At 44.6% G+C, this 19,515-nt stretch overlaps 2 protein-coding genes across 2 annotated transcripts in view; both read right to left on the minus strand.

Annotated features, from left to right (window-relative positions):
• gnav1 (guanine nucleotide binding protein (G protein) alpha v1) overlaps window positions 1-8,692 on the minus strand; it is a 30,681-nt gene extending 21,989 nt beyond the window's left edge. The window contains exons 1-2 of the mRNA XM_029122255.2: window positions 7,494-8,692; window positions 6,567-6,658 (exon numbers count right to left, since the gene is read on the minus strand). Of these exons, the coding sequence (XP_028978088.2) occupies window positions 6,567-6,658; window positions 7,494-7,641 (240 nt within the window). The 5' untranslated portion in view covers window positions 7,642-8,692. The remainder of the gene's footprint in view (window positions 1-6,566; window positions 6,659-7,493) is intronic.
• A 109-nt stretch (window positions 8,693-8,801) lies between these two features.
• pcyt2 (phosphate cytidylyltransferase 2, ethanolamine) lies at window positions 8,802-19,481 on the minus strand. The gene is made up of 13 exons (XM_010872620.5): window positions 19,200-19,481; window positions 16,915-17,003; window positions 16,721-16,769; window positions 16,351-16,463; window positions 15,849-16,000; window positions 15,594-15,635; window positions 15,126-15,264; window positions 14,772-14,854; window positions 13,193-13,270; window positions 11,647-11,712; window positions 10,993-11,058; window positions 10,577-10,665; window positions 8,802-10,387 (listed from the first exon to the last, which is right to left on the minus strand). Exons 1-13 carry the CDS (start codon window positions 19,319-19,321, stop codon window positions 10,270-10,272), a joined length of 1,206 nt encoding a protein of 401 aa, XP_010870922.1. The 5' UTR covers window positions 19,322-19,481; the 3' UTR covers window positions 8,802-10,269.
• Window positions 19,482-19,515: the final 34 nt, after the last annotated feature.

Genomic DNA, 19,515 nt, shown 5'->3' on the forward strand with positions numbered 1-19,515 from the left:
ACAATGTTCTATAATCTTCACTGTAAAACTACAGGGGGCGGTTTCCCAGACACAGAAGCAAGTCTAAAACTGGAGATTTTCTTTGACCTTGATTTATTTTTTTTGTCCAGGACTAGGCTTTAACTGTGACTGGTGTTTAGCATTGGAAAACATAACTAAGGCATAACAAGGCATTTCAAAACATTGTTGCAATGTAAACATTAGACAAATGTTTATTCATCAAATGACCGCCTAAATGAATGTCTCGTTTAAAAGTAAACCTTTTTTGACTGCACGTTATACATTTCATGTTGGTTTGTTTCATAAGAAATGTATTGTTGGAAATGTTTATGCTTTATTAAATAAATGAAGAGATGGAAGAGAGTTTCCCCTAACAAAGCAGTGACCTGGATTCGACTCCAGAGCGGCTCAGGCTATTGGACCAGCCTAGATCATTCGACTCCAGAGCGGCTCAGGCTATTGGACCAGCCTAGATCATTCGACTCCAGAGTGGCTCAGGCTAATGGACCAGCCTAGATCACATTCAGACATTTTTTATGTCACCTAGTCATCTTAAACAGTGGTTTGAAAGCTGCTCCCATCCACAGAAGACCAGCAGAACTACAACACTGCAAGGTGCTTGCAAACTACCACGTAGCCTTGGAAACAGGATGTTTAAGGTATTGCGGACCACCGATACAAAGATGAACATGTACAAGGGTGATGGCAAGAGGAATGTGTGGAGATGAAATGGGAACTTCCCAAAGAACCTGTGAAATATGGTGGAGGGGATGTCCTGGCAGAGGAATATACGGCTGAAACTAGAACAGGGGCCTTATTGCGTAAATGCCCAGTGTTTTAGTTTGAAAGACTTTTAGGTTATAAACACTGGTTCGTGGTTGTACAGTGGTCAACACTTAAACATTTGTCTGCATAGTTAAGGAATCCTTAAAATCATTCTCGAACCGTTACACTTATTTGGGATTCTAGAATCCCCGCATTTCTAGAATCCTTCCAAGTCATCATCTTGAGTGCCCCTCCCATTGTTGTCCTAGCGAGTGGAATGAAAGAGACATTTCCCTCTCACCATCGCTGCCCAGTAAAAACAGCCCCCAGCTGAGGCAAATACGATGAGGGGAGAGAGAGAGAGAGAGAGAGAGAGAGAGAGACCAAAATGGCATCCATCTCCTAAATAGTCCCTGGTCAGAAGAAGTGTACTATATGGGGAATAGGCTGCCATTTGGTTGCCATCAGGACTCTTTATATGGGTCACCATGGAACCGCCACCTGTCTTCGGGACACAGTTAGGACAGGTAGGGGGAGGGCGCAGTGTGTTCGGGGTTATGATGTTATAACAGGTCCAAGACTCCACTCCCTCAACAGTGTGTGCGCATATGGGAAAGTAAGGCGTGTCTGATGTCGTAGGTTGGTTCAGTGAAAGGGCACAGAAAAGAGTGTGTTGATGTGTTGTTTGTGTTACTGCCAATCATCTACGTTGCCGTGGCGTTGTCATCTTCCAATGTTCTCAAAAGAGTCTAAATCACAGCAGAGACCATCAAGTTGTGGTGCGGTCCTATAATATTCTCAGCCCAGGAACAAAGAGTCTAAATCACAGCAGAGACCATCAAGGTGTGGTACTGTCCTATAATATTCTCAGCCCAGGATCAAAGAGTCTAAATCACAGCAGAGACCATCAAGGTATGGTGCGGTCCTATAATATTCTCAGCCCAGGAACAAAGAGTCTAAATCACAGCAGAGACCATCAAGCCTGGGTAATTAATTAAGGACTAAAACACCAAGTCTCATAAGATTAAAAGTAGATCCAAAGAGGTACAGAGCTTTGCATGACCTGACTCTTACTAGAAATAAGTTTGATAGGAAGGTGGGCCTTCCCAAAAATCAGGAAATACCCCAACAACATAGACTTGATATACAAGGCAGTGACTATCTGAACAGTGTGACATTTGTGTTCACAGCTGAAACCCCCCCAGAAGGATACTACAACAAAACATATTTTATCCTGTGGAGACATTTTACCCAACCCCATAAAGAAAAACATATACCCAGGGTTATTATGGTTAACGGTTAGAAGTTAAGGACAGCTAGCCACATTGCCAGCTGTTAAGGGTATTATCAAAAAAAATCGACTCCCTTCATTACACTTTGTTATAATGCATTAGAACTTTATTGGAACAAGACTTAGGAGAAGAGTTTACTGATGATGTACGGGGACATATTTAGTGCCATGTTCATTCCTCTGCTATTTCTGCCAAACATGGATTCATCCAGTGTAAAATCATATAGCATACTCATTAAGATTCATCCTGATTTCTCCCGATTTGTGACCGGGACTGGCCTCGGTATTTAATATGTTTCGGCCCTGCACTACTTTAATAAACTATTGATCGGCCATCTTTGATACCATCTCTAAGCTTTTAAGCTTCCCCAGGTTCTATTCCAGAGGTGTCAAACCGGTTCCACAATGGGCCGAGGTTATGCTGGTTTTTGGCTTTTCCTTTCAATAGGTGCCCAACTGAGACCAAACAGAAACCAAGTGAAGGAAGATCTTAACTAATTAGTGACCTCGTTAACAAATCAAGCACAAGGTGAGAGTGAAAACCTCTAGACACTCGGCCCTCTGTGGAACCGGTTTGACCACGCTGTTTTGGTAGATCCCCTTGCCAAATCAGCTTTATATGGGGTGCTAACCAACGAGCTTGTTCTGCCAAAGTATACATCTGACTTTTTGACATTGCCGGCAAGACGATGGATTTTACTTCGGGGGAAACCCCAATCCCTTCCTTCCCATGTCATTTGGATAAAAGATGTCTTGCACTTTTCTGAAAACTGGAAAAGATGAGATATACAATTTGTGGTTCCTCTGGTAAATTCCATGGGATTTATCAGCCTTTCTTTAATCATACAGGTGCTACATTTTTCATTTTGATTGCTTTGTCTCAGTGGGTGTTGACATTTTGCCTGATATATAACAGTTGTTATTATTTCTGTAGAAGGCCTGTGTGTTTTTGTCAGCCAGGTCATGTTCCTGACATGGTTGTACATAATTTGCAGCCCTGACACTACAACCTCATTTTGTATAACACATGCAATCTGATCCAGCTACTTTTCACAATGTAACAGTGGGGGGGAAAAAAATTGCGGCTTAGGTTAAAATTGTATAAAATACTTCATATATATATATATATTTATTACACACACACACACACACACACACACACACACACACACACACACACACACACACACACACACACACACACACACACACACACACACACACACACACACACACACATATATATACACACACACACATAAATATACACACATATATGTACACACACATATGTACACACATATGTACACACATATACACACACACACACACACACACGTACACGCACACACGCACACACGCACACACGCACACACGCACACACGCACACACGCACACACGCACTCACCTAAAGGATTAGTAGGAACAACATACTAATACTGGGTTTGACCCCCTTTCGCCTTCAGAATTGCCTTAATTCCCACGTGGCATTGATTCAACAAGGTGCTGAAAGCATTCTTTAGAAATGTTGGCCCATATTGACAGGATAGCATCTTGCAGTTGATTGAGATTTGTGGGATGCACATCCAGGGCACGAAGCTCCCGTTCCACCACATCCCAAAGATGCTCTATTGGGTTGAGATCTGGAGACTGTGGGGGCCATTTCAGTACAGTGAACTCATTGTCATGTTCAAGAAACCAATTTGAAATGATTCGAGCTTTGTGACATGGTGCATAATCCTGCTGGAAGTAGCCATCAGAGAATGGGTACATGGTGGTCATAAAGGGATGGACATGGTCAGAAACAATGCTCAGGTAGGCCGTGGCATTTAAACGATGCCCAATTGGCACTAAGGGGCCAAAAGTGTGCCAAGAAAACATCCCCCACACCATTACACCACCACCACCAGCCTGCACAGTGGTAACAAGGCATGATGAATCCATGTTCTCATTCTGTTTACGCCAAATTCTGACTCTACCATCTGAATATCTCAACAGAAATCGAGACTCATCAGACCAGGCAACATTCTTCCAGTCTTCAACTGTCCAATTTTGGTGAGCTCGTGCAAATTGTAGCCTCTTTATCCTATTTGTAGAGGAGATGAGTGGTACCCGGTGGGGTCTTCTGCTGTTGTAGCTCATCCGCCTCAAGGTTGTGCGTGTTGTGGCTTCACAAATGCTTTGCTGCATCCCTCGGTTGTAACGGTTATTTCAGTCAAAGTTGCTCTTCTCTCAGCTTGAATCAGTTGAATCAATCTCCTCTGACCTCTAGCATCAACAAGGCATTTTCGCCATCAGGACTGCCGCATACTGGATGTTTCTCCCTTTTCACACCATTCTTTGTAAACCCTAGAAATGGTTGTGCGTGAAAATCCCAGTAACTGAGCAGATCGTGAAATACTCAGACCAGCCCGTCTGGCACCAACAACCATGCCATGCTCAAAATTGCTTAAATCACCTTTCTTTCCCATTCTGACATTCAGTTTGGAGTTCAGGAGATTGTCTTGACCAGGACCACACCCCTAAATGCATTGAAGCAACTGCCATGTGATTGGTTGATTAGATAATTGCATTAATGAGAAATTGAACAGGTGTTCCTAATAATCCTTTAGGTGAGTGTACATACATATATATATACACATATACACACACACACACACACACACCCCAGTTGGGGTTAGTTTTCAGGGTATCAAAATAAAATAAAAAACGTCAGCTACAACCCTTGCCGCCAACACGCCACACCACACAACTGTTTATTACACTGCTTCCTCAACCAGGAAGTCAAGCAACAGCCAACCGGCTAGCCCTAGCCTGCCACAGGAGGCGCTGGATCCACACAAACTGTCCACACTTCACCACGGACAGTCACCCCACATATTCCGGTTCCTCTCTAGGTTTCTTCCTTTATCCCTAGCCACATCTGAATTCCTTGCTTCTTTGTGATTTTTAGGCTCGGCAGTTGCGTTTCAGTAACGTTGTGACACCTGCTCGTGTGGGAGGGGCTTAATGAAATGAGTGTGATTAGATGATGCTGGCTGTTTGCGAAATTGTAACCATAAATGCTTTTACAACACACAGAAGCATATGAACACACACACACACAGATCACTCCTCTCAACACTAGTTTATTATGGAACTACATTACCAAGAAGTCATATGATCAAACACATCATTCCTCTCAACACTAGTTTATTATGGAACTACACTACTAAGAAGTCAAATGAACACACACACACACACAGACACACACAGATCCTCTCAACACTAGTTTATTATGGAACTACTTTACAGAGAAGTCTGGGTTGGAGGGAGAGATTCACCCTTTGAGGGTGTGTGTCTCACTATGGGCCACATTCCTCTATTTAACCACAGAGGAAAAGCTTAGCGCACGCACACATACACACAAGGAATGTGTATCCCTAAAAGACAGCAGGCCATACACACAAGGAATGTGTATCCCTAAAAGACAGCAGGTCATACATACAGGGAATGTCCCAAATTAATCCCAATTCCAGTTTAGAACACAACCTTAGGCAACATATATGGTTTTAGTGCACTACATTTGACTACATATATAGTTTTAGGGCACTACATTTGACTACATATATAGTTTTAGGGCACTACATTTGACTACATATATAGTTTTAGGGCACTACATTTGACTACATATATAGTTTTAGGGCACTACATTTGACTACATATATAGTTTTAGGGCCCTACATTTGACTACATATATAGTTTTAGGGCACTACATTTGACTACATATATAGTTTTAGGGCACTACATTTGACTACATATATAGTTTTAGGGCACTACATTTGACTACATATATAGTTTTAGGGCACTACATTTAACTACATATATAGTTTTAGGGCACTACATTTAACTACATATATAGTTTTAGTGCACTACATTTGACTACATATATAGTTTTAGTGCACTACATTTGACTACATATATAGTTTTAGGGCACTACATTTGACTATATACATAGTTTTAGGGCACTACATTTGACTACATATATAGTTTTAGTGCACTACAATTGACTACATATATAGTTTTAGGGCACTACATTTGGACAGTGACTGACACACATCTATCTACCCCCTCCTTCTTTCTCTCCCTCCCTTCAACTCATTCCCCACCAAACACACAGCCGCCCCCTCCCCCCTCTCTCTACCCCCCCCCCACTCTACCCCTTCCCTGGACTCCCCCGTCTCCATCTCCTCCCTCTCCCACATATTCCACTTCTTATTAATGGAATGAGAGCATCTATTCAACTCACCTGTCCAGTTCCATTGCAGTGAGAGGAAACATGTCCTTACAGAGATAAACCACTGAGGCCCATGCTAAGATATACAATCGTTGGGCAGTTTGTTCGGGCCTCTATTTAATTTGGTGTGTGTGTGTGTGTATATATGTCTGTCAGTCTGTGTTGTGCCTGTCTGCATCTGCCTGTCTACGTGTGTGTGTGTGTGTCTGTATGCGTGTGTGTGTGTGTGTGTACCTTGAAACTGGTTAGTTCCTGCTTGGTGAAACCGTTGCTGTGGATGATCTTCATCTGTTTGACCAGGGTGGACTTGCCACTTTCTGCTGCTCCTGATAGGACGGATATGCCAGAGGAGAAAGTTGGGAGTATAAAAAAAAGAAGATGAACAAGATGAGAGGGGAGGGAGAATAAATAAAAGAAACAAGGGGGAAAAACTATAATCTTATATTGTATTACAACAAGTTTTGTTCAAGACCTGTGATTTGGCTTTATCTTCCAGCCTGTGATTTATCCCTGGGACCGACCGCAGCTAAGTCTACACTACTATGGAAACGCCAGCCCCGTGAAGCGCTAATCTCTCATTAGAAAGTTGGGGAAATTGTACAAAGCGATCCGGGACAAGGCTACAGTACGTATCGTGTTCTTGTTAAATGTGATTACAGACCGTTATGGTTGCTATTCACCCTTTTAAACCAGCAATTTCAGAAAGTAGCCCAGAAAACTATGACGAAAATAGTTTTGATCAGTTAGGAAAGCAAAAGCATTCAAAAACCATTATGTCTGTATTCAAAACATGATGAATGATACACATTTGAGTTTAAATAGGATACTGTTGATATATTATTAAAACGATGTGTAATAATCAAATGTTGTGTGTGGTTTCTAGGGAATGAACATGAGGCATGGATGAAACTTCGGCTGTATAGTCCTAGTTTCATCATACAAACCAAATATTTTGTCAATAAAGTGTGGTAAGAAGATAACATGTCCTGTATCTGCTAAACAATACAGAACAATGCGTTACTTTTCTGCTCCTCCGTCAACAGAGGAATAACTCTACGTTTTCACAGAAAGAGGCTGTACAGATAACAGGGACAGGCATTACTTTGACAATGTTTCGCATGCCCTTGAAGACCCGTTGAACGTAATCGAATTGAGGCTTACCGAGCATCAGTATTTTGACCACGTTCATCTCTCTCTTGGCATATTCATATAGGTCCCTGTCTATCTTCACACTCTGAATCTTCGCTTTCTTCCCCTCCTCTGTTAGGTCTTGTTCTGAACCCAGACACAGTCCCATCTCCGCTCTCATCTCCCCGTGCAACGGGCAAAACTATACCCAGGAAAAATCCACTTTGGGGATCAGCGAACGTAGGCTCCAGTTCACTTAGGACATGCTATGTAGTTGTCAGGTTGACGTTCGCTTCTCTTGTTTTGATCAACCATATTTTAGTGAGCTTTCCTGTCCATGCCAAATATCAGCAAGAATATTGCCCGGATTTGTGTATTCGTTGGGATGACATAAGAAAAATCCAGAAGGCGGAAAGTCTTCAGAAAGTGTCCTACTGGCTCGTTTGTCAAAGCATTGTCGTTGATGCGAAACCTCCCGCGATAGCCAGTTTGAAAAAGGTTAACCGTTTTCACCGGTAGCTGACTCAGTGTCGTTAATCGCCACGAGAAAGTAGGCTATATTGTGAATACCGGTGAACTACTTAATTGTTTCGTTAGACTCAAAACACGTTAATGTCACACAATAATTTCAAATAGCCATTACGCGAACTACTACATCCCATCTCCCGAAAAGTTTTTTTTTTTTCCACCTAGTTGTTGGACAGGGACTGAGGAGATCCCTCCCACGGTCGCAATTCAGGCATGGAAGTGACGTTTTTTGAGCTTCTGGAGTAACTGACACCTGAGTGTTATAGCCTCTCTTTACCTTATCCTCAAGGTGCGTGATCAGGCCTACTACTATTCGCCTAAAAATACGCTCCTCTGTTTAGCAATTGACATGTGTTTATTTTTTACGTACACGTTTTGTCCTTTTTTTAACGGTCACCATCTGTGCGTCGCGTGTCAAATCCCGTCGAAGCGCTTGGGTTGCGGATTAGTCGCCTTTTGTGTGTATAATGAGGTAACCGTTTTACAGTTTGTCTTCCTGAGATTCCAGCGGTGGCCTCATTTCAAAGATCAACACGGTCCCTGGTCCATAAACCGGTCTTCCGGGCAACGACAATATTAACGTCTAAACGAACTAAGAATTGTTTTGTTGACTAAACCTGGTGCGAGTTCAGTCGATACATATCAAAGATGTTTCCCCCTCAAACTGGCTATGTTGCAGATTTTATTTTTTTATATGGGTAAAGCCAATGACCTGTACTATGCACGAGACAGTGAATTGTTCACACACGTTCACTGAACCCCCCTCCCGCCAAAAAAAAAGGGCAGTCACAGAATAATTTCACTCATTCAGTCTTTGGAAAATTACTGTATTGTGATTAAATTTTTTTTGTCGTGAATCACACGACAATTAACCAATTTACATAGTATCTTATGAAGGGGTGAAGCCATACAACATAGATGCCCATTTAAAATCAGTCTCTGACACACATACATAAAAAATAGCCTCATACATCAATACAGGCCAGGTTAGAGATAACAATACCAACATAAAAAAGAGGAAGATTGAACTATATTATCTGAACCCTGATTCATTTTACATACAAGACAATGTGCATCTGAAATGTACCCAACCATATTCCTGGAGATCTACCCTCCTGTAGGTTTGAACTCCAACCCTGCTCCTAGAGAGCTACCCTCATGTAGGCTTTAACTCCTAACCCAATTGTGACAAACATGATCTAGCCTTTTATCTAGTTCATAATTAGAAATAGCTGTGCAAAATTTCGGTGAAGTTTCGGTGAGGAAACATGACGGTAGCTCTCCAGGAAAAGTGTGTCTGCAACCCTTCGGCCAAGACTGACCCCCAGTTCACCTTTCCCCTAGATGCAGTCAGCAGGGCACCATCTCTTCCACAGTTTTGTGTACAGTGTTGGACGACAGGGAAGACAGGAAGGTTAGAGGACAACTGCAATGCATCGGACATCCCAATGTTTAATTAGCTTCGTCCCCCCTGAAAGGGACTCATACTGTAGACATATGAGGTCAAAGGTTGTAGCCGCTAGACCACACAGGCCACACCCACCGTCTGACTAGACAAATTCAGGCCAAATCTAGTGCATTGCTTCAAATATTGGTAGCAATTTAGGAGGGACATTTTGGGAGTCCTCCACGTACGGGAAACTGTATAAAACCGATCTGAAAAGTCTCAATGGAAATAAGAGTTCAAATACTGTCGGCCTATTAAACTGCTCCAAACATAATGCACTACTTTTGACCATCCTAGTGATGAATGGAATATGGTGTGATTTGGGATGCAGAACAGAGGCAATTACATTCACAGCCCTTATTAGTTCAGACTAGGAGGTCCTAAAGAAAACAGTGTACACACAAACACACACACACACACACACACACATATACACACACACACACACTTTCTCCACCCTTTCTCACTACTTTTCTGTTCATATCACAGTCGGGACAGTTTTGAGTGACTTGTCTAAATTATATATATACACACACTTTATGAGTAGTACTTGGTTCTGGTTTGTGTGGTTATTGAGCGGGTTGGACTGGATTCGGGTGTGATCTGATTTGCGAAGGGGATTATTAAGTACGGGAGAGCAAATCAGGCAGGACGACTGATCTGGTTGTGTTCAGTTTGAACCGTTTCCTCTGGTCACTCCAGTACCTTGGGGGATATGTACATAAGTACAACTAAACGGGTTTTTGGTTGCGTGGGTTCAGTCTGATCCCGTTTGGATTGGTTTCAAATCGGTTTTGGGTCCATCTGAACCACTCTGGACCCAGGTGGTTCTGGTTAGTGTGCTGCCCGGGCGGATGCCCCAGACACCGCCCCCTCCACCTGTCGTTTCATCGCCTCGAACACCGCCAGCTCCTTGGCCTCCTTCTTCTGGTTCCTGGCCTCAAACTGGAGCCTGGGGAGAACCGCCATCTTTAATTAAAACTGCACATACCTGACAATGCAGCAATATAAAACCCTTCACTGGTGAATCCTACTAGAATACAGAGTACATAAGAAGGGCTGTGGAATACAGTGAGGGGACGTGTGAGGGGAGAGACAACCGGAAAGGGTGAGGAAAAAGGGAGGAAAGAGAGGGTCTAACCGGTTTTCGATGATCCTCTGGACGATGTCGTCGGTGGTCAGACTGTTCCCACTGTCCACCGTCCGGAAGATTCCTCTCTTTTTAGGCTCCTGGCGGGGCAGGAAGCACACAGACTTGTAGTGCTGTACACTTGTGAGGACCATTATAGGGAGCGACTATTTAAAAATCATACTCTCCCAAACCCCTGACTAGAAGCACCAGCAATAACCCATCATCCCAACCCTTTCTCAACGTGAGGACTCAAAGAAAAGGTATCCTTGATTTAACATGCTGGCGATGACTTTTGATGAACTGGTCAAGTGCGCACAAACACACGCACACGTCATTCAATTACATAAAGACCTAATTACATGTGAACACTATATAAAACAGACACACACACACGCTGCGGTTGAGACACGGTGTGTAATACTCACAGCATACGGATCAGAACTGTCCTTGTCTGGAAACACCTCAGTCTTCCCGTGTATCACCAGGTCCACCTGGCGTTCATCACACACAATCAACCAATCATATCCAAGGCCAAAGGTGTGTATACAAGGTACTGAATGAAGGGTCTGAATACTAATGTACATGAGATATTTATATTGTTTATTGTTCGAAAAACAGTTTTTTTCAGGTTTTGTGCAGCCATATGTAACCAATCATTTCTGTGGTTTCATCTACACATGAAACTCTCAGCGGGCACGCTTGTTTTGCAGGGCCCAGAAGCCGTGATACAGAGAGAACAGCTGCCCTCCTCGGCCTGATTCTGAACAACAGCGTCCAGGTCTGGGACTTTCTATGCTTGTTAGGACAGACATCTATCTCATCCCTTAGTGAAAGAGGACCTTTGTTTAGGTGTGTGTGTGTGTGTATATACTCTGTTTGTGTGTCTTAGTATGTGTGTCTCTGTGAATGTGTCTGTGTGTGTGTGTGTGTGTGTGTGTGTGTGTGTGTGTGTGTGTGTGTGTGTGTGTGTGTGAGTGAATGTGTCTGTATCTGAGTGTGTGTGTGTGAGTGAGTGAATGTGTCTGTATCTGAGTGTGTGTGTGTGACTGTATCTGAGTGTGTGTGTGCGCGAGTCTCACCTTAAAGTGGTCCAGCAGATCTTTTCCCACAGCGTAAGGAGCACCAATCACCACTTCTGATACATACTGGGAGGAGCGAGAGAAGAGGAAGAGAGATAAGAGGGAAAGAGGAGAGAGAAGAAAAGAGAGGAGAGAGAGATAAGAAAAGAGGGAAAGAGAAGAGAGGAGGAAGAGAGATAAGAAAAGAGAGGGATAGAGCAGAGAGAGATCAGAGAGGGATAGAGCAGAGAGAGATCAGAGAGGGATAGAGCAGAGAGGGATAGAGCAGAGAGGGATAGAGCAGAGAGGGATAGAGCAGAGAGGGATAGAGCAGAGAGGGATAGAGCAGAGAGGGATAGAGCAGAGAGGGATAGAGCAGAGAGGGATAGAGCAGAGAGGGATAGAGCAGAGAGGGATAGAGCAGAGAGGGATAGAGCAGAGAGGGATAGAGCAGAGAGGGATAGAGCAGAGAGGGATAGAGCAGAGAGGGATAGAGCAGAGAGGGATAGAGCAGAGAGGGATAGAGCAGAGAGAGATAGAGCAGAGAGGGATAGAGCAGAGAGAGATAAGAGAGGGATAGAGCAGAGAGAGATAAGAGAGGGATAGAGCAGAGAGAGATAAGAGAGGGATAGAGCAGAGTGGGCACTACTCACGATGAGCAGGTATTTTTGACCCACCAGTCATCTGATATAATATGTTGATGAACTATTTGAAGGACCAATTCATTTTTACAGCCAGAGGAGAACTGGTTTCTCCACGTCTCCTCCTAGGTTCTTCTCTTTCTAGAGACGTTTTCCTAGCCACTCTGCTTCAACACTGTACTGCGTGTTCAATGAGGTTTTACTGGGTTCACTACCGAAGAGGAAAAGGTGTTATGAAGCACATTTAACTGATTAACTGATGATTCGGGTTCAGGTGGTTGGCTTTTTACCCTGGCCCAATGGTTCAGCACCCGTTTGTTTGTTTGCGATGGAAGTCATCAAAAATCTATGCTGTGTATGTGTTTCTGTTAAATTGCCTTTTAATGGTACGTTATCAATCTGAGAAAAGACAAGTATGCGATTATTATTTCCTTATTTTGGCAGGAAGACGAGAAACACATGCACAATCAGTGACAGATGATGCCATGTGGAGTACATTTCCATTTGTCACTGTCATTTCCATGTAGCCTCCTCGCAGGAAGAGGCATCATCCGCAGACCGTGCTATGTTGGAGGAGTACATCTGCTCTGCGCCACAGAAGGGAGGGGCTCAACAAAGACACATCACATCCAACCCTGTATTCCCCCTGAGCTCAGAACAAAGGAACATTGCCTCAGAGACACTCGCCTGTATTTCTTTCACTAGAAATATCCACGACAGGTTGCTAATTTTGATTCAGATAAATACTTAAGATCACATTAACAACCAGTAATCCCCCCCTCCACCCCCCCACCCCACCGCCACAGTGGACAGGGGCTCATTGTGCTGCAGCTGGTCTGATACCTAGAGAGACTAATAGAGGAGCCATGTCCCTGGCCTTCACCCTTTGTGCGCGCGCGTGTGCGCGTGTGCGTGTGTGTTCTCACCCTGCAAGCCAGGACACTCAGGGTTCTCTCGTGGACATTCATGATTGGATAGTTCTTCCCTTTGTAGCGATTCACTTCCTAGTTGAGAAAAAAAAAAAAACATATTTATGCTGGCTCTTTGCCAGAATGTTTTACTGGAATGTGAGTCAAGGAACTTGAGCAGAGAGATTGCAGTTTCAGAAACACATTAAGACATTGGCTCCAGTCTTTGCCTTTAGATTGAGAACATTCTACAACTAAGGATGAGTTTGTAACATACGCCATGTTCTGAGAAGCTCCCTTTAGTCCGTTCAGTTGGACTAAGAATTTCAAACCTAAGCTTAACAACCCTGCACATCTTAGACCTGACCTTGACCTTACATTAAGACCGAAAAGCAAAAGGTAACTTTTCATGAATGTTTACAATGTTATTTTGATTTTGGCTTTATAATCTAGTGGAAACCCTCAATGCCTTATATGAAAAATGAACATCAGTTCTTATGAAGTAAAGTTAACTGGAAACACATTTTTCTCTTTAACTCTGTGTGTGTGTGTGTGTGTGTGTGTGTGGTAAAATAGTGGGGGAGTGAGGTTTGCGATATGACTGCACTTTGTCTACAGGGATATGAAACCACATTCTCCTTTTCCACAGAGAATCTGCTGGCATCAGCGGTTTCTGAACGTGTGTGTGTGTGGGTGTGTGTGAGTGTGTGTTGGGCCTTTGTGTGTTGGCCCCCAAACGTCTGCACAAAAAATGTAATGTGTTGTTGTTCAGTGTGTGTTTAAAGGTACACTCTGCAAAACGTCACTGCCACAAGAAGCAATGCAGATATTGAGAAGAGCAAGTTGAAGAACAAGTTGAAGAACTTGTAAAACAAGTTGTCTTAACACTCTCGTACAGTCACACACACACACACACACACACACATGCAGGTTGGCAGCCAGCTATAGCAGAGTATTAGATATAGAGTGAAAACATTGGAGAGGTCGTGGAGGAGGTCAGCCCCATGCTGGGAAACTGACCCACTGTGTACGTGTGTGTGTTAAAGTGCATTCTCCTGTGTGTGTGTGTGTGTGTGTGTGTGTGTGTGTGTTAAAGTGCATTCTCCTGTGTGTGTGTGTGTGTGTGTGTTAAAGTGCATTCTCCTGTGTGTGTGTGTGTGTTAAAGTGCATTCTCCTGTGTGTGTGTGTGTGTTAAAGTGCATTCTCCTGTGTGTGTGTGTGTGTGTGTTAAAGTGCATTCTCCTGTGTGTGTGTGTGTGTGTGTTAAAGTGCATTCTCCTGTGTGTGTGTGTGTGTGTGTGTTAAAGTGCATTCTCCTGTGTGTGTGTGTGTGTGTGTGTTAAAGTGCATTCTCCTGTGTGTGTGTGTGTGTGTGTGTTAAAGTGCATTCTCCTGTGTGTGTGTGTGTGTGTTAAAGTGCATTCTCCTGTGTGTGTGTGTGTGTTAAAGTGCATTCTCCTGTGTGTGTGTGTGTGTGTTAAAGTGCATTCTCCTGTGTGTGTGTGTGTGTGTGTGTTAAAGTGCATTCTCCTGTGTGTGTGTGTGTGTTAAAGTGCATTCTCCTGTGTGTGTGTGTGTGTGTGTGTGTGTGTGTACCTGGTCAAAGTGCAGTCCTACAATGACGTAGGGCTTCTCTGCCAGCTTGTAGACCGCCTCCAGGAAGTCCACGTGACCAATGTCTTTCAAGAAGGCGGGGGTCAAGGCAACGACACACAACGTTCACAGTTTCACACAAACACAACCTTCAGAAACACACAAACCATTCTTTTGTCGGGCACACTGTGATGACTCAATCTCTCTTTCGCCCTCCGTGACAACGTCCTGTTTTTTTGGCCTTAGGTAATGATGTTGCACAATCTGACAATCAATTAATTCACAGTATAATGGTGAACCCGGGGCGATTAGGGGCAGCAATGACCAAACGGAGAAAGAAAGGCCATGCAAGGATACGGAACAGGTCGAATGCGCCGGCCACGTAGATGATGGTGTCCCCAGGCTGAGGCTCCTTCCCTGAGGCAAACTGGATGATCTTCTGGGACGTCTGGAGGAACTGGGACACCCCGGTCCACGGACTGTGACCTTTAGGGCCCTGGGGTCGTGACAGTGAGACGTGAGTCAACCAAATCCTGACAGGTGCACCTTGGCTAGGTCAAAGAGCATGCCCCCCCCCCGTTTTGGGGGTACGCCGAGAGGGTTTTTCAGAGCCAAATCAGTGACACACTTCTGCAATGGCAGGTTAAATAAAACAGGAGTCAAAGATGCGTGGACCCCCCCTTTTGGAAAGAGGTGGTACTACACTGCCCTCTTGCGGTGAAAACTGTGACCTGCAGGAGTTGATGTTGACAAGAGTGTTCCAGAAACAGCAACGACGTACGTGGCCACACCTCAAATGTGTGAATACGATCCGTTCAGATTTACCTTCCCAAAGTTGTCTGTATGCTGTTGGTAGTTTGAGTTGTCCTGGAAAAGAAAGAGAGAAAAGATTTTCTGACAGTGTGATGCAAGATAAACTGATGGATAACACTTTGGCCTGCTCATTTAGCACAGGTCCCAGACCAGTTTGTGCTGTTCTGGTCCCAGGCTGTAAACCTCGGCCTCGTGGAGACCTCCTCAGACTACGAAAACGTAACGAAACACCTGGTGCGAGCACGCACGCACGCACACTCAACTCACCAGGTTGCTGTGGTGGGCCTTGGTCATGAGCAGCATGCGACCCACCAGGTCCGTGGTCGAGACGCCCTGGGTCCGTCGACACTCCCGGTAGCGGCCCTCGCGCTTCACCTCTGCGTACGTGTCCTCGCCGTCCACCGTCAGAGTGATGTCATCTAGGGACACAACAGCGAGATCACAGGTCAGCCGTCGGAACGCCACGGGAGCCGCGGTCGGCCAAAGCGATCCCCGATGGCCGCTGGAAGTTGGCCGACAAGGGCTGAGGGGAAATTGTAACGGTCTCCACTTCGTTGACGCGGCTGCTCGCGAGGTCAGAACGACATCAGCGGTACAGCGTGTTTCTATGACGACAGACCCTTGCCGTGCGGGGGGGGGGGGGGGCGGGGGGGCGAAGACCTCACCGTTACATGTTTACTTTGTAAGCTCCCTCCCTCACCTCCCTCCCTCCCTCACCTCCCTCCCTCACCTCCCTCCCTCCCCTCCCTCCCTCACCTCCCTCCCTCACCTCCGTGGACGCAGAAGTCACAGCTGTGTTTGTCCAGGGTGTCCAGCGTCGTGACGTAGGGGGCGCCCTCCACAATCTCATCCACCCACTTGATAGCCCGCACCATCTTATACCTGCAACACCACCCCATCATCACCAGACCATCTATCTAGTCAGGGTTAACATGTTATCGTCCATGTGCGCTCAGTATCATCATATGCCTTAGTAATTCCCCCATGAGCAGTTTGGATGTCGTGGACTACATTTTCAGTCCAACTTTAGTTACGTAAATGGTTGGCTTGGTGAAACACTGGATGTTTACTCAGTAGCATCCCGAACACTTTAAATACAACATGTGGATATCGAAACAAAATCAACAGAAATGTGGTACCTCTCCGCCTGGGTGAAGACAGGGGGACCCTTGTGCTTTGAGATCTCTCCTGGGGGAGGACAGAAGGATGGGAGAGAGAGGGAGATACTGTTTCTGAACAAAAATGAGAGTGAACAAATAGTGCAAAGAATGACATTCTTTACAATCAACGTGTGTGTGTGTGTGTGTGTGTGTGTGTGTGTGGGCCATCTCACCATCCGTATGTACTCCAACCACCAGGTAATCTCCCATGGCCTTGGCCTGTCTCAGCTGGTTGGAGTGTCCGTAGTGTACCATGTCATAACTAGGAGACAGAGAATAGTGTACCATGTCATAACTAGGAGACAGAGAATAGTGTACCATGTCATAACTAGGAGACAGAGAATAGGGGTACCATGTCATAACTAGGAGACAGAGAATAGGGGTACCATGTCATAACTAGGAGACAGAGAGTAGGATACCATGTCATAACTAGGAGACAGAGAATAGGGGTACCATGTCATAACTAGGAGACAGAGAATAGGGGTACCATGTCATAACTAGGAGACAGAGAATAGGGGTACCATGTCATAACTAGGAGACAGAGAGTAGGATACCATGTCATAACTAGGACACAGAGAATAGGGGTACCATGTCATAACTAGGACACAGAGAATAGGGGTACCATGTCATAACTAGGAGACAGAGAATAGGGGTACCATGTCATAACTAGGAGACAGAGAATAGGGGTACCATGTCATAACTAGGAGACAGAGAATAGGGGTACCATGTCATAACTGAATTTCAAGGGGAACCCTTTTAGTTCCAGGTAGAACAATTTTGGGTTTCAAATAAAACCCGGCCAGGGGTCACAGGGCCGGAGCAGGAAATAGACGGACAGACTCCCACCTCTCTCCCTGTGGATTAGAAGTCCATGTGGGTATGTGGACAAAACTTGACTCGGTAGTTCTGCTTTCTTTTTACTGTCCCTCTTTCTTCCCTAGGTGACCCCTGTGAAGGCCTCTCTCATGCTGCTCAATGTATGAGTCAGTCACTGGAGATGTTCACTCCGGTTAGTTATTTATACTTACAGTACTCACCACACACACACACACACACACACACACAGCTGATTAGTTATTTATACCCAGTCATCTGGACTGGCAGGTCAAAACAACCTCTTCCATTTTTTCTGCTTGGGTACCACAAAGAAGTGTGCGAGTGTGTTGTGTGTCATAACAATTTTAAAAGGTCAATGTGAGTCTCAAGACCCAGGTGAAATATTTGAGGTAAAGTATTTGAACCAGGCCAGAGCAAGGACATCACAGTCAGCAATCAGAGCTCCCCTAACTATTATCCAGAGATGGAGTGTTTGAATAAGAAAGAGAGAAATGAGAGAGAGAACAAGGGAGGGGCAGATGGCAATAAAGAGAGAGAAAGAGCCAGAGAACAAATACGAGCAAGGGAGATTACTTCAGGCCTTTCTCCTGCCAGAGGCCTATCTGGTCTTCTACAGGTAATGGAAGAGTTGTACACTTTGACCTATTAACACTGAATGAACTGAAGTTCAGTCTGACCTACAGCAGTGGACTTTGAACCTCCTTGCCCTCTTAGGTAGCCAACTGTCACTACACATTGAAATCAAAACAAGTATTGCAACATAATCAAACAGTGGGGGAGCTAGGGACGTCATGTTCAGTTTACAAACATGTTTTTATCTTGTTTACTACGGTATAATTAACGCTACATTGATAACAGTGATAAGGTTTAAGCCTGTCCATTGCAACTGCTGGCAACCCTGTTCCTGGAACGCATCGCGCATGATTTAACCGACCTACATTGGCCAGTAGGTCTTCTGTCTCTTTAGCTTGAAATAACATGAACACGTACCGAGTGATGATCAAGAAAACAACAACTGGGCCAACCCCACCGTACCAACCCGTTGCCTGCCAACTATTGATACAAATTAGCTTTGTCCGAACGTTCTTGCGGCAAGCCAACAGAAACACTCTACACATGTAACAAGTTATTTGTTATTATGTAGCCATTCATCAGATTGGTTATGTCATCCCAACCCACATTCTACTATAGCCAATAATATGCAACCATGTGGACAGTACTGTATATATAGTTTAGCTGGCTTGTTATAGTGCTCGGTGACAAGCTAGTTGTTTATTTAGCTATAGGTGACATCAGCCTTCAGAACATAGTGTATGGTATGACAATTGGCAGGACAGCAACACAAGTTGATGTATACGAAGTAGCAAAATAGTTCGTGGTGAAGCTGAATGTACAGAGACTGTACGGTTTATAGCTAGCTATCATCAGTTCTAGCAAAATATGACGTCTTGCTTATCGACTGTTACTACTACTTTGCTGATCAACTGTTACTACCACTACTACGGTCTTTACACTTCAGCCGAGCAAGCGTAAAATAGCAGCAAACTCAACATTTCATGAGAAAGAGAAAAAAAAACCATTTAAGCAGCTGCTAAATAGTAGGCGTAACTCCACGACTTACCACCCATCACACCACACCCGGATAATACGTTTCCTCTTCTCGGGGCTGCAAGCTGAGTCTCCAGGCTTAGCACCGCTCTCTCTGCCCGACTCTTTCGTTGCGTGGTGACCGTTCTTGATCATTGTTCTTTTAAAAAGTATATACTCTACGCTAAAAACCCAACAAGAATTAAAACAATACTTGTTAAAATGTCAGAACTGCCGTCAAAGAAAAGTTTAACGGACAGGGTGGATGCTATCTTTCCCCCGGCTTATCGAAGAATGACGCTACCGGTGGAATAACCACTCCGGGGAACGCCTCCTTTGCCGCGTCACGA

Source organism: Esox lucius, chromosome 9 (genome assembly GCF_011004845.1).
Source record: "Esox lucius isolate fEsoLuc1 chromosome 9, fEsoLuc1.pri, whole genome shotgun sequence".
Lineage (NCBI taxonomy): Eukaryota > Metazoa > Chordata > Actinopteri > Esociformes > Esocidae > Esox > Esox lucius.

What these genes read in the sequence shown, in the direction of transcription:
- pcyt2 (XM_010872620.5), bottom strand. Translation starts at nt 19,321, where the DNA reads ATGATCAAGAACGGTCACCACGCAACGAAAGAGTCGGGCAGAGAGAGC. An exon ending in GGTTGGAGTACATACGGATG is followed by an intron (nt 16,770 to 16,914) that starts GTGAGATGGCCC and finishes GTCCTCCCCCAG; the next exon opens with GAGAGATCTCAAAGCACAAG. An exon ending in TAGGACTGCACTTTGACCAG is followed by an intron (nt 13,271 to 14,771) that starts GTACACACACAC and finishes TTTCTCAACTAG; the next exon opens with GAAGTGAATCGCTACAAAGG.